At 45.3% G+C, this 15,385-nt stretch overlaps 1 protein-coding gene across 2 annotated transcripts in view; it reads left to right on the forward strand.

The window, feature by feature from the left end:
* The window catches only part of EMILIN2 (elastin microfibril interfacer 2), a 51,029-nt gene that overhangs the window by 13,764 nt on the left and 21,880 nt on the right, over window positions 1–15,385 (forward strand). For both annotated transcript variants that reach the window (XM_070627483.1, XM_070627484.1), the window contains exon 3: window positions 10,772–10,947. In XM_070627483.1, coding sequence (XP_070483584.1) covers window positions 10,772–10,947 — 176 coding nt within the window. The remainder of the gene's footprint in view (window positions 1–10,771; window positions 10,948–15,385) is intronic.

Genomic DNA, 15,385 nt, shown 5'->3' on the forward strand with positions numbered 1-15,385 from the left:
AAAGATTAATTTTGTGCCTTCTTTGAAAATACTATACTTGCTTTATATTTTCTTTACAAAAATTGAAGCCAATTTTAGTGAAGTCTTGGGTAGTGGGCCAGCTCAGGACCCTGCTTATGAGGAGGGTGAGAACCTTTACTTAAACCACAGATTTAATTGTTTTATTTAAATGAAACAACAAAATAATGCAATCTATGTAACTTTTCTTAAAAAATAAACGTGATTCTAAAGAAATGGAAAGCAAGCCACACATATATATATTTTAAAGCTACTTTTTTTGTTGATGTCAATAGTTTATAACATTGTGAAATTTCAGTGGTACATTATTATTTGTCAGTCGTCATATATATGCGCCCCTTCACCCCTTGTGCCCACCTCCTGACCCCCTTCCTCTCTAGTAACCACTAATCTGTTATCTTTGTCCGGGTGTTTGTTTATCTTCCCCATATGAGTGAAATCATATGGTGTTTGTCTTTCGCTTTCTGGCTTATTTCGCTTAACATCATACCTGCAAGGTCCATCCATGTTATTGCAAAAGGGACAATTTTGTCATTTTTATGGCTGAGTAGTGATCTCTTGTGTATATATATTTATATACATACATATCTCACATCTTCTTTATCCGTTCGTCACTTGATGGGCACTTGGGGTTGCTTCCACATCTTAAGCTGCATATATTTTCAACGTGTTAACAGATGTTGGTTGGACCCTTCTTCACCTCAAAGTCAATATGTTAGTCTCACTCCCCTCTGTTAAATGACAAAAATTGTACACTTTCGTAATGAGTTTGTCCTTTATCCAAGGAGATACAGTCCATGGATGGGGGAGTACGGTGGAGCGAGCAGTGGAGCACTCTTCCCGAGGGATTGTGGGCAAGAGCAAGTTCCGTAGAGCACTAGAAGAGGCAACATGGAAACAGGGCGGGAGTGGCTGGGGTTGCATATCTGACCTTATTTAGAAAGCCCAAGGAGCAGGTGAATGAGTGTAGAGCCCAGAGCTGGCTTGGCATTTGGGGATTGGCTGACCGGACAGGCTGCGTTTCTGGTCAAGTGGAGCGATTATAGGAACATGAAAGTTTGGTTTGCTGAGGTGGCACCCCAGCTAGGAGCAGCCTCATCTTGGGCCTAGAAATGTATTTCAACACCTCTGAATTTACAGGAACTGTGGATGCCCAAGAGCTTCCCTCTAGCCTGGGACAATTCCCAAGTCATACTGTCCCACAGCCCTTGCGTGCTGGGTTCCTTGCTGTCTCGCTCAGAACCACGTAGGGTTGGCTGAGCTATGGAACACCATGGCCTCAAGTTTCCTAAGGAAAACCCAGTCCCGTAAGCCTGCATGAGCATGGAGGACTTCACTGAAGACTGTGGGTAGCAGCACAAATGGCTTCAAGGACGTCAGAGGTATCACCACCCTTGAATCCAGTGGCCACTCCAAGTCTTCTTGGAGAAAAGTCCCTCCTCATTTCTTCCTCCTCCATGGCCTCTGCTCCATCACCACCTCCCATGTAAAAGCAAATATGCAAAATTTTTCTTTTTATCTTACTGAGCAGCCCCCACTCCCTTGTCCATACCTTGAGGCCTGGAGGTGGGGTGGGTTGTGGCAGCTTCTTTGGGAGAAAAGCTGTGTTCCTTCTAAGCAGAGCACAGTGGAATGCAAATGTCTCTGCCTCATCGTGTTCAGTGTGGGTTTAAAAAACAGAGTAATCCTGGGTTAGTCTGGACAATGTGAGAAATATGGAACTACGTTATAACATCTTGGTCCTTTTCCCCACAGTGTGGTTATACATTAGAAAACAAACACAAGTATTCCTGTGCTTTCAATTCTCAGATTTTTTTTTTTTTTTTTTTTTTTTTGCTAAGGAAGACTGGCCTCTTTTTGCTTGAGGAAGATTGTCACTGAGCTAAGATCTGTGCCAGTCTTCCTCTGCTTTATATGTAGGTTGCCTGCTGCAGCATGGCTTGATGAGCAGTGTGTAGGTCCGCACCTGGGATCTGAATCTGCAAACCCCAGGCCACCAAAGCAGAGCACACGAACTTAACCACTACGCCACCAGGCCGGCCTCCCTCAGATTATTTTTTTAACTGAAAGTGAATTGGTCCAAAGGGAGAAAATGTTGTTTTTATATCTGCAGAGAAACTCCTACTGTTTCAGGGTTTTCTAAGCTTTTAAGTGACTTCCACCAACTTACAGGCACAGCTGTTTAAAAGCTTGCCACCATCCATGGTCTTTGCCCAAAAGTCGAAAATTGATTAAGATGGGACGTCATAGCCAGTTCCCTGTGAGTCTTTGGAAAAGCTGTGCTGAGAATGCTGGACGGGCAGCTGCAGCGTGAGGAGGGGCTGGAGCCTGTGGAATTGAGGAAGAGGAGAAAGCCCGGAGTGAGCGAGAGCCTTAAAAAGGAGGAGTTGCAAACCAAGTGAAGGGAAGCCCAGGAAAAAGGATTTTGAAATTATGGTGACTTTTGTAGGACAATTTGAGGAAATAATTTTTCCTCTTAAAAAAAGAGGAAATAGTCAAAATAGAGTGATTCGGTGGCTCTGAAAGGAAAGGTTTGGATCCCCAAACCACAGAAAGTTTCATTTGTGATGAGCATCATGCGAAAGGCTGAGGCTAGCAGATGTTCTCATGGCTGCACTGTGGGAACACTGGGTCTGAGTGCCTCAGGGAGTGATGGGGAGGAGAGCACTCTGTGATTCGGATCCAAGAATGAGGACACATGACGTAAATTTGCGAAGTGGAGCGGTATAGAATTGATTTGGGGGAAACAGCCTGCGGCAGCAATAGCCCTTCCCAAAAGAATTCTTTGGGAGAATGAGGGCCTTCATAGCATCTTGGATTATTCAGCCCTCCAGAAAGTCAGCCCCATTAGCTCAGGCCCTGGGGGACGCCCCACACTCGCTGGCCCTCCTCCCCACTGTCGGGGCACAGACTTGAGTGTTGTAATGTATCTCCCAAAGCGAGGAAGTTAAAACGAGGAATGTGGGCTGGTTGGAACACATGCATGAGCTGTATCTCATGGTGCGGGACGCACCCTGCACTGCGGGATGATGTCATTTTTAGCAATGCGAGTTTGCTCCGAAAGAAGGTACTGGCTGCCCTTCCACTAAATCTGAGAGTAACAGCTTCACTGTCTGCTGCAGCCAAGTTGGGACTGAGCCTGTGGTTTTCTTTAATCACCTTTCTTCAGGACTAGAGAATTGCTCTGTCCTCAGGGTTCAGGGGGGTGATAAATTGTGGAGAACTGTAGGGAAAAGTTCTACTTATTACGCTGTATGATCAGGGCAAACTACTGAGAAGTCAAGAGGAGTTTAGGTTTTGAAATCTAACTTGCCCCTCTAAGTACCTAAGGAAGCTAATTCAAGAGGAAACAGAAAAATAAGCAGCTTACAGTTGTGGTTTCTCCAGCAAACATCTCCTTTGTTCTGGGAACTTATATACATGCATTTTCATCCGGAACACATTGCTTTGGTCTAGGATCTGTGATTTTTAAAAAGCGTACACAGCTATATTGTAACTGGATTTTAATCAGGGCTCATCCATCTGACTTTTAGATTAATTGATACATTTTATATTTCAGAAATATATTTGCCCAAGCATTTCGGCTTTTAAAACTTAGCTAGATTTTCCTAAAAAGTCAAGTAAAATATTTTACATTTCTTTCCTTCCATGGTATTAATTTCTCCAGGCAGAGAACTAATTAAAAATGTGTAACGTAGGGGCCAGCCCAGTGGTGCAGCGGTTAGGTTCGCCTGTTCTGCTTCAGCGGCCCGGGTTCACTGGTTGGGATCCTGGGTGAGGACATGGCACCGCTCATCAAGCCATGCTGTGGCAGGCGTCCCACATATAAAGTGGAGGAAGATGGGCACGGATGTTAGCTCAGGGCCAGGCTTCCTCAGCAAACAAAGAGGAGGATTGGTGGCAGATGTTAGCTCAGGGCTAATCTTCCTAAAACAAAACAAAACAAAAATGAAAAAAATATGTAATGTAGCAGAAAAACATAAGATGAAAGTTCTAATTTTTGTGTGTGATGTGCTGTCACCTGGAAGAAGGCTCTCTGATCCCCTCACTTTGCCTTGTGTGGGGAGACTTTTTCAGAATATGGAAGTTAGCATCGGAAGGGACCTTGAGGGTCAGAGTCCCCTCCTCAGATTGCAGACATTGTCTCTGTAGATGGACATGGTTTCTTTTTTAAAGATTTTATTTTTCCTTTTTCTCCTCAAACCCCCCCGGAACATAGTTGTGTATTTTTAGTTGTAGGTCCTTCTAGTTGCAGCATCTGGGACACCACCTCAGCATAGCTTGATGAGCAGTGCCGTGTCCGTGCCTAGGACTCGAACTGACAAAACCCTGGGCTGCCGAAGAGGAACGCACGAACTTAACCACTCAGACACAGGGCCGGCCCCTGGGCATGGTTTCAAATGGTCAGTTTTTTGATTGTCGGTAAAACAAAGTGGATTCAAATGGGAGGAGTCTCTTCTGCTGGTGCAGAACCACTTTTCCTTCAACAGACTTCTGAAGTCACTTCCAATTTCAACCTTTATAGTCTCTACTGCCAGATGGTATTCACTTTGGGCAAAGTATTACTTCAATAAGAAGCTCATTTATTTATTCATTGATTGATAGAACAGCAACAACAAAGAAAGAAAAAAATCCATTCACCACAAGCAGTTCCTAGAAAATCAGTCCTCTGTCTTGTCAATTTCTAAATTAGAACACTGAGACCAAACTTTGTACAAGTGAATTACTGGGGAAAAAGGAAATGTTGACACATGCTACAATATGGACGAACCTGAGGATGAAGGGGGTCAGGCTATGCCACCCCCAAACATGCCACTTTGGCATGCTGATTATTTGAGCTGGAAGCCATTGAGAATCAGCAGAGACAAGAAGACCTCTCTGTGCCGCCCCGCCCCCCTTCCTGCCTGTCCTGTACCAGGATGAGGAGAGTGACCCTTGTCGCTGGACACAGAGAGCTGGCACTGAGATGCATCTGCATAAACAAACCTTACTAAAATAGCTCTTCTCTTCCATTAGTTTCCCCCATATATTTCCTAGCCACATTCCCACAATTAATTGCCCCTAGAAGCCCAAACCCCCTTTTCTTTGTCTGGTCACTTTTCTGCGATTTTTCACTCTTTGTTAAAATGGTGTATAAGCCCCTGAGTGTAACTGCTTCTTTGAGTTTTCACTTCTTTTCTGTGAAGGCCCTGTGCGCATAAGAATATTATCATCAGTTAAATTTGTGCCTTTTCTCTTGTTCATTTGTCTTTTGTCAGTTTAATTTACAAGCCCCAGGAAGAAATATAGGAGGGTACAGGAAAAGTTTTTTCCTTTCCTACAAGGACATTGTGCTAAGTGAAAAAGCCAGTCACAAAAGGATGAATACTCTATGATTCTACTTCCATGCGGTACCCAGGGTGGCCAAATTCCTAGAGACGGAAAGTAGCATGGTGGTTCCAGGGGCTGGGGGAGGGGATGTGGGGCACTGGTGTTTGATGGTGCAGAGTTTTAGTTTGGGGTGATGAAAATGTCTGGGGATGGATGGTGGTGATGGTTGCACATGTGAATGTATCAAGGCCACTGAACTGTACTCTCAAAAATGGTTAAGGTGGTACATTTCATATAGTGTGTATTTTACCACAATTTTTTAAATTGAATTACTGTGGCTGGAGTAAACTAGTGCTCTGTGGAAAACGCGGAGTAGCATCTGAATGCCGGCAAGCGAGTCTCCCTGGGCGCCCGTTCTGACACTCTGTGAAATGACTTCTCGCCTTCACATCCTAATTTTCTTTGTCCCCAGGTAGGTGGTTATTTCTCCAAGTTAGGGTGCTCCCTATCAGAGAGAGGGAAGCATCTCTTCTTCCTGCCTTCTTTCTTCATCCCCTCAGTCCCGTTCCAGTCGATACTGTGCAGAACCACACGTGCGGGACAAAGCACGAAGAGTTGGCTCCAGGTTTTTTGGGGGCAAGCCAGGGACTGGAAGAAGGAGAGTTTGCTAGAAAGTGTTCTTGGGAGAAATCCCGGTCAGGCGAGTATCCCCAATGGGGCACTGGGCTTTCGATTTGTGCAAAGTTTTAGAGGCTTGTGTTAAAATAAAATCCAGGTAAATACTGAGTGCAGGGAAAAGATCTTTACCTTTGTGGAACAGCTGTCTAGATGATCCTATGCCAGTGATGTGTGAAAATATATTATATTCAGAGAATATGTTATATTCAGAGAAAATAATATTAACCACGTGTGGCTGTTCATATTTAAACGAATTAAAATTAAATTGAACACTTAGTTCGTCAGTCACACTAGCCACGTTTCAAGTGCTTAACAGCCACATGTGGTATTAGATGTGTGAACATCATCATTGCAGAAAGTTCTGTTGGGCAGGATGTGAGAGGAGAAAGACGACGGGTGGAAGTGGGATAGAAATCAAGAGATGAGCAGATAGATGTGTGCCCGTTGCTGTTCTGTTGACAGTCTTGTGACTCTCTAGGCCAGCCCTGTCCAACAGAACTTTCTGTGATGATGGTGTTCATGCTGTCTGATACTGTCACCACTAGCCAGATGTGGCTGTTAAGCACTTGAAATGTGGCTAGTGTGACTAAGGAACTAAGTTTCAATTTAATTTAATTTTAATTCATTTAAATGTAAACAGCCACATGTGGTTAATGGCCACCTTATTGGACAGCACATCTCCAGGTCACCTTCTCATGACCTGAGGACTTGGGAGCTTGGTTTGTCCTGGGAAGACTCAGGAATTCATATCTGCTCGGGGTTGGACCTGAAGATAACTCTTGGGTTTTTAATGTGGACAGAGGACTCCCCTAAACCTTGTCAAAAGTTAAGATAAGACCTAGTATCATTAATTATAGATTATTTTTTTATTTTAATTTTTTTTATTGCTTTTTCTCCCCGAATCCCCCCAGTACATATTTGGATATTTTAGTTGTGGGTCCTTCTGGTTGTACTACGTGGGAAATTACCTCAGCATGGCTTGGATGAGTGGTGCCATGTCCGTGCCCAGGATCCGAACCGGCGAAACCCTGGGCCGCCGAAGCTGAGCGCACAAACTTAAACACTCGGCCGTGGGGCTGGCCTAATTATGGATTAATTAATGATTAATAATTAGTTGTTTATCAAACACCTACAAAAGGACAAGTCGGGATGTTGTAGAGAACAAAATCCTTAGGAATTCTTGCCCTAACGGGGCTTCCAGTCTGTGGACGAGATGAGCCTTGAACAAGCACATCCAATGTGAGCTGAAGCAAGTTAGGATGAGGTCTCACTTCCGGTCAGTAGGAGGGAGTCTTTGTGGGAGGTGATGGCAAATGGAGGCACAGTCATTTTGTCACATTCTGTTTTAACAGGGACACTTCCAATCATGTGGTCGCAGAGCTCAGATTTGACTTTTCCATCCTTTTCTTGCCACCTTCTTTCTCGTTAGAATCTCCTTGGGCCAATCGGGTGCCCTGACATAGAGGCTGAACTCATAAAAATGGTGAACCCTTGTTTCACCCCGAAAAGGGCTTCAGAGGGAGATGAAGGGGAGAGGAGAGTTGAGGAGATGGGTGTGGCTGAGGCAGGGGTTGGGGGCCGGCTCAGGCTATGGGTCGGCTCATTGCCACGGCTTGCAGGGGGCCCCGGGGGTGTCTGAGGCAGCTGTGGACGGGGCTCCCCGGGGGCAGGATGCTGTTACAGTCCCGACCCAAGACTGGGATGGGGGCCAAAACTGCAGCCTGAGGCTGCCCTCCAGCCCAGCACCACTGTGACTCTGTCCCTTTGGCTGTCGATCCCTGGGCTTGGTGGCCCCCAGCTGGGTGCAGTTGGCTGATTCAGTAAGTACCTATCAAGCATCTCCCGTGTGCTCTGAGTCCACGGCCGGAGAACACTGGGGATGCTTTGGCTCCATCCACTTTCCCAGCCTGGGTGTCTAGAGACTCCCGGCTCCCAGCTAGGAAGGCCAGTGGTGCCCTGGGTCTGGGGGAGTGCTTCTCACCTCTGGCTGTGCTGGACAGTTACCTGGAGAGTTTTGGAAGGTACAGATGCCTGGGCGCCCCCTGCCCAGAAACCAGTTAAAATTAGAATTTTGAGGGGTAAAGGCCTAGGCATTTTTTTAAAGCTGCCTGGCCAAGATATTGTCCTACAGTGCCCTGGGTGATGAGGGCAGGTGGCCTGGGAATCCTACCGGGTTTCTCCCCATCCTCTGAGGCCCCTCCTGGTTGGCTACTGTGTAAGGGGGTCCCCATTTCTGCGGGAAAAATCCCAGTGGGGCTGTGGGGCTGGACAACCCATACCTCCTCCCCTTACTCCCTCCAAATTGAGTCTTGAAGACCCAAGGCAGCCTCGGGGAACCGTGTCATCGTGCACAAAGAAGTCGGAATGTGAGCTTTCCCACGGCTAGAAGTGGCCGCCTGATCGTTTCCAGCTGTCACTGCTCGCCAGGAAGGCCTCTTCCCCACGCTAGACCTGAAAACTTCGTTGGAGATGCTGTCAACCTGAACCCCACTGCGGAAACCGGAAACCCTACAGCAAGCGATTAGGGAAGGGTGGGGGTGGAGAGGAAGGCGGGAGCTCCAGGGAACTTTCCTAAGTTATGAGCTGGCTCCAAAATAATAACTGACTTTAAAGAAAATAATGAAGTGTGTTGGAAAAGCAAGAACTTTCTTACACTTGGCTCGGCAGCGAGGGGCTGTGAAGGCCCCCGGGTGGGGTGGGAGGTCATCCCTCTTCCACGGGCATTGCAGCCACATGTTTTGCTCTCCTAGTCTTGGCTCAGCCACGTCCAAGAGGGTTTAATATGGGCTGTCATCTGCTGGCACATGAATAAAACCCAAGAGCAAACACATTTTCACATTCAGTCTTAACTGCTCAGAGGAACCAAGTTTTTCTGAGATTACACATTTTTCCAGCATTATGCTGTACTTGTGTATGCAAAACAATGAAGTGGAATGTCTGCCGAACGGGGACAGTGGCTACCTTCTTACCCAGCTGTGGGGCCTTCTGGAGCATCTCTGGGTGGGTGGGCCCGTTTCTAATTTAAGGCAAGTGCCAGAGAGACCTGCTGCTTCTGCGTGCTGGGAGGCCGTGTGGGGCCCGGGGGGAACACTGGGGTTTGAATCTCAGCCCTGGCCCCTCCTGACCGTTGGAACTTGCACAAGTCACTTAACTTCTCTGAGCCTCTGTTTTTTCATTTGTGAAAAGATGAAAATCTGGTGGGGCTGATGGGGGCTGTGGTGGGAATGGGAAGGAATGAAGAGCCAGAAGGGGGTCCAGCCCACCACCCCTGAGCAGCCCTTGCTTTTCTGTTTTACTTACTGGGCTTTCTATTCATTTTTCCTTGAGAAAGCCTTCCATGGGAGCTTCTCAAAATCCGCATGCCCAGACCCCACTGCAGACCAATTAAATCTGACCCTCTGAGGGCGAGACGCAGGCGTTGGTAGTTTTCCACGGCTCCCTGGTGATTGTAACGCACGGCCAGGGTGGAGACCCACTGACCCGAAGGACCGAGACAAACGGGCAGTGTAAGGTGCTGGGACGCTAACACTTGTGGGGGCGCCATCAGCAGGGCCCTCCTGGAAATTGGAAGGGACGCTGTGCCTGTCCTCGGGGTGGATCCTGACATTTGAGGTCTTAGATGACATGCTTTTGACCCGCAGGGGAGATGCCGAAGTGCCGTTACATTTGGTAATCTGTCGTTGTCTCAGGAATGTAACTCTGAACTCCACCTGCCACGAGGCTGGTCCCGAGACAGGGCGCTTGGCTGGTGTGGGCCTGCCTGATTACCTCTGAGCAGCACACAGCAGCCCTGGGGAAGAGATGCAAAGCCTCTTTCTTTCTGGGAATTGGCCCAAAAAAAGAAGGCCAGCTGCTAGTGCTTGTGTTCGAAATGAAGAGAAAGCGAAGAGGTTCAAGAGAGTGATGGTTCCCAGCCAGAACCAGAAGTGGGGGTAACTTAAAGAGCGGGCTGCCGTCTGTGCTGTGAGCAGGGGCACCTGGTCCAGCCCTCCAAGTGCCCAGGGCTGCTGGGTTGTCGCCATGTGTCCTGGGCCCAGCGCTGGCTGTGGAGGACTTTTCCGCTCCTTGCACGGGCCTCTGTGTGATGTGCGGGTGCGTCAGGGAACGTGCACTTTGAAAGGGGATTTTCCAATGATTCTAATTCTCCTTCCGTATTTCTGTTGTTAGCTGTATGGACAGGGCATCTTTTTAAAAAGATCTGAACACAAATAATGTGAGGTGCCATCTCCAAAGCCTCTCGGCCTGCTCTGTTTGCTAGTGTTGGGGAAAAAGGTGCTGAGATGGATACGCAGATGCTAAGGGCGCCAGGGATGTTTCTTGGAAACACAGAAAGACCCTGAGTTACACCTGGAAAAATCTCCACAAAGCAGCAAATTCTAGAACAGAAGTTGGTCAGTGAAACAAAAGGTTAGTTTGTGAAAAGTCCACATCCACTGGGAATCGTGGGGCTAAGTTTTTCTAAGTTGTGTGTTTCCCTGGCCTTTAGGGGGAAGGGGGCCAGGTGCATGTGGCTCTAAGAGATGGAGGATGGAGGCCAAGACCCGGGCTCAGGAAGCCCCTGCCTTCCTGAGGCTGATGTGATTTTGGCTGAACCCAAGGGGGCCGGGGGTGGCCTGAGGAGACCAGTGATGCCCTCTGGGTGAGCCTGGAGGGAGCAGGCAGGCCCTGAGTGACCTGAATCCTCTTTATTCGGGTCAAACTCCAGGAGGGCCAGGGCTGCTTGCAACAGCAGCTAGTAAAGAGATGCCACCCTTTTCTCTGGCAGGTATCGTGTGAACTTCAGACCCAGGTACGTCACGAAGTACAAGACGGTGACACAGTTGGAATGGAGGTGCTGCCCTGGCTTTAGAGGAGGAGACTGCCAAGAAGGTCCCAGAGACGCTGTGAAGACTCCCCGCCCCACGCCCGCTCGGCCTCGAAACAGCATGAAGAAAGCCACAGGTGACTTCTGGTTTGTGCTTTACTTGCGTGGGCACCACTGGGATTTCCAGTGCTCCTCCAAACAGGGTTTATGATTTGCAGGGTTGAGGTTCCCTAGGTCTTCGAAGCACACGCATGTGCGCGGCAGGAGACACGTGTGGCACGCAAGTTTATTTGCAGAAGCAATAGCGATCGGAAGATAAACTTTTTTGGCAAGTAAATTGCTTTGTCAGGGCCAACTTGTGAGAGCCGAGTCCTTAGAATCCGTGTAGGAGATGCCGGTGGTTTGACACTTGTGTAGCCTGGGGCACAGAGGAGAGGAGATTCAAACAGCAGGAAGCTCTGTTTTTACTTCACTTTTCGTCTACAAGCTCCCATAAACCTGAATGAAGAGTTAAACTTGTTTTTTAAAAAGTAGGAAATAGAATGATTCGCATTCTGTTTGGGATGAGGTATTTGCAAAGCTAAGCCCCCAATTAGAAGTATCTAGTGAGGTTGTTCTTAAATTTGTTTCTGAATTTTTTTTGAAAGATTTTGTTTTTCCTTTTTCTCCCCAAAGCCACCGGTACGTAGTTGTGTATTTTCAGTTGCGGGTCCTTCCAGTTGTGGCATGTGGGATGCCGCGTCAGCATGGGCTGACAGGCGGTGCCATATCCGTGCCCAGGATTCGAACTAGTGAAACCCTGGGCCGCTGAAACGGAGCACACGAACTTAACCACTCAGCCACAGGGCCAGCCCCCTGAGTATTTTTTTGAAGTGAAGTAACACAAACTCAATGAATAGCCAAGGAAGTAATTATAATTTTCAACCAGTAGCGCCCCTTTGCTTTTCAGTGTAACATTAAGAGAATGACTTTGACAGATAAAAATTTTTTGTCATTTTATTCTACTTCACTTTATCTTTCCTTACTTTTTAAAGTTGAGTCGGAATAAATGCAGTCTAGATTTTCTTATGAATTGGTTATTTAAATCTTCTTTAAATGGTTATATTTTCTCATGAGGTGTTTTTAGTTTTGAAACTGGTAGTACTTCCCAACATTGTCTGTAAAATAGATTTCAAAATATTTTGTGTTACAAACGTAATGCATTTCAATTAAAGGATGTTTGTAAAAGATTTAAGTATACATAGTCTCACTGCCTAATGACTACTGTTAACATTTTGCTAGAGAATATTATTACCCTTTCCTATGTCTGTATATACGATTTGCTAAAGAAAAATGCATTCATTTATCCCACAAATATCTCCTGAGCTTCTATGTCTGGCAGGCTCTGTCCTAGGTACTTGGGAAAGTGAAAAGCAAGGCAGACCCGGTCCCTGATGTCATGGAGGGCAAACATTAGACAAGTAATTACGATAAATCAGGACAGGTACTACGATGGGCACACATGGCGGGGGTCTGTTGGATCATAACAGATAGCTCATTTCTGTTTTGTTTAGTTCTAGTTTTCATTTTATAAAAGCTTAAATCTATGTGCTGTTTAACGAGTCGAATAGCTTTATGAGGACGATTAGGAGACCCAGGGGTCCTCCTCCTCCCCCACTTTCTCTTCCCGGGTAGTTACTCTAAACTCTTCAGACGGTCTTTGGAAGTTACCTCCCTATCTGCTGACTTCTCATTACGGAAGGTGAGGCTTTAACTCCCTTTCACCTCCTCTCCAACACACAGCTCCTGTACCCCGATCCTTTCCATATCGTTATTCCGTGTTTTTATTTATTCACTATTTGTTGTTTACATTGTAGCAACTATGTAGACGATGTTTGCAGCTGAGCTGTGTAGTATACTGAGACTATACTGCCTTTCCTACACAGCTTTTTTGATTTCTCTAGAGTTAATAATTGTCTTATGTTTTCCTTTACTTGATTTTCTATGTTTTTATCCCTATTTCAAGCCAAACTCTCTTCTGCTTATTTAAACATCCTCTCATTATGTTCAGACACATTGGTTTCGTCTTCTTGAGGGACTCTGTCCTTGCGCCTCCTCGCCTGCCCAGCCCGGACCAGCTACCCTCTGTTCCGGGTACACAGCTGCCACCCTGCAATCTTAATTTGCCTCTCTCCGTTGATTCTGTTTCCTGTACTCTCTGCTTGCTCTTTCTCACTTGCCTCCCTTGTTTTGGTAGAGCACATCTTCTAGTAGTTTCATGGGAAGATTGCATGGGAGGTAAACTTTTTGATATTTTATAGTCTGAAAATATTTTTATTCTAACACCAGAAGTCTAGGTTGAAAATAATTTTCCTTCAGAATTTTGAAAGCATTGCTTAGTTTTCTTCTAGCTTCCCAGTGCTGCTGTTAAAACGTCCAAAACCATACTGATCCCCAATTTTTTATGTGTGACTTGAGGGGTTTTTTTTTGTGTTTTGTTTTTTTTTGAGGAAGAATAGCCCTGAGCTAACTCTACCAATCCTTCTCTTTTTGCTGAGGAGGACTGGCCCTGAGCTAACATCTGTGCCTGTCTTCCTCTGCTTGATATATGGGACACCTGCCACAGCATGGCTTGCCAAGCGGTGCCATGTCTGCACCTGGGATCGGAACCAGTGAACCCCGGCCCACTGAAGCAGAACATGTGCACTTAACCTCTGCGCCACTGGGCCAGCCCCTTGAGTGGGTTTTTTTTAGTCCTTTTTTCTTTTTTGCCAGTTTAGTGGAATTTCAGGAGAGAATGAAGGGAAATGCTTATCCTCAACCCACTATCATTTAAAAAAATATACTATTTTTGGAACTTATTTTTTAACTTTATAATGAACAATGTTCCATGTCATGAAATATTCTACAGTATCATTTAATGGCTTCAGAGAGTGTGATTATTTCAACATAGCCCCCTACTGTTGGTCACTTAGGTTGTTTTCAGTTTTTCATTATTATAGATAATATTCAAATAAGAATTTTTTTCCAGTTAAATTTTTGGATTCATCCCTGATTATTTACTAGAATAAATTTCTAGAAACGTAATTGCAGGGTCAAAAGGATTCTGAGTATTTTGATACATATTACCAAATTATCCTTCCAAAAAGTTGTAGCAGTTCCCACCCCACCAGTAGAATATGAGAGAAGCGTTTTCTTACATCCTTGATCTTCCCCCATGCACCTGTTCTTTGTTTTTATTTCCTTTGCTCAGAATAGCATTTCATTTGAATGTGATTCAACAACTTGTTTTCTTCTTCTAGTGTCTCAAGATAGAATACATTTTTCAGTATGGAAAATAAGGTGTTCTTTATAGTTCTCTGCTTGGGAGTTTGGACATCTGAGTTCCAGTCTTGGTTTTACCTCTAAATTGATTTTAATCAATAATAGCTATGGTTATGATCTTCTACAAAAGTTAAGAGGAGGGTGGAGAAAACAATGAATATTAAACTCAAATAGCTGCAGCATTCTCAGTTTACTTCCAGTGTTTGTCAGTGTACATTACTGTGTTTTATTTCATTGTAATCTGTGTTGTTTGAGTTTCTCCATTTTACGTGGTATGTCTGAGTGTTGTCTGCAGGCTGATTGACGTTAACCCCTTTCTGGTAGTCCGTGTATCCTACTGCATTCAAGGGCATCGTTTGCTTCTTATTCTCCTATTGCCTCAGTGTTCAATAATCTTTTTATTTAATTTAGCTATCTCTGTATCTGTCAGTTTATTTTCATTTTATAACTCATCAAAATCATCTTTATAATTTTTTTTTCTTTCCTATTTCCTTGGGGGTATATTTCTCAAAGTAGGATTATTAAAAATTCAATGACCATATTCTTTGACTTAGTGAATCTTATTACATGTGGCCATATGGCTCTATTGTTAGGAGATGCCGATAGAATCAGTTGCTTTGTCTCTCTTTTGCTTTTACTTTCTCTAACTTCATAACTGGGCAAAACAATGTCTATGGGACTCCTTTAGCATAGGGGTGCTAATAAAAGTAAAAACATTTAGGAGTTGCTTGGAGGATAACTTGCTGCTTGTATGATATCATACCACCCAACAGCTAATGGGTGGCTCTCGCTAAAGTGGTTTCTTGTGGTTTTACAGTGTGCAGTCAACCACTGGGGTGTGGCTGCAGTTCACCAATGTGGGATGATGTGTTCATATGATAAGACGGATAAATAATATTTTCCTTCAGGGTGAAAGAGACCATGGAGTATCTATTATGTGCCATGTAAATATTCTCTTAACAGACCTAGGAGGGAAGATAGTACTTCTGCTTCATGGGTGAGGGGAGTATAGTTCACAGAAGTTAATTAACTTGCTCACAGAAGTTAATTAATTTGCTCAAGGGCAGACAGTAAACAGCTGAGCCAGAGTGCATGCGGAGGTCTATTTGACTCAATGGCCATACTCTTTTCCTTCTACCACAGTGATTGCCTGCTGTGAGAAGGGATCTGTAAGTCAGGGTTTAAGTGTACTCCATAAGTACCCTGTTTATTGTCTTTGCAGAAACTGGGTAAAGGTAGAAAATGTTAAGTCATGTCCAACTCTTTCTTTGT

This window comes from Equus przewalskii, chromosome 7 (genome assembly GCF_037783145.1).
Source record: "Equus przewalskii isolate Varuska chromosome 7, EquPr2, whole genome shotgun sequence".
NCBI lineage: Eukaryota > Metazoa > Chordata > Mammalia > Perissodactyla > Equidae > Equus > Equus przewalskii.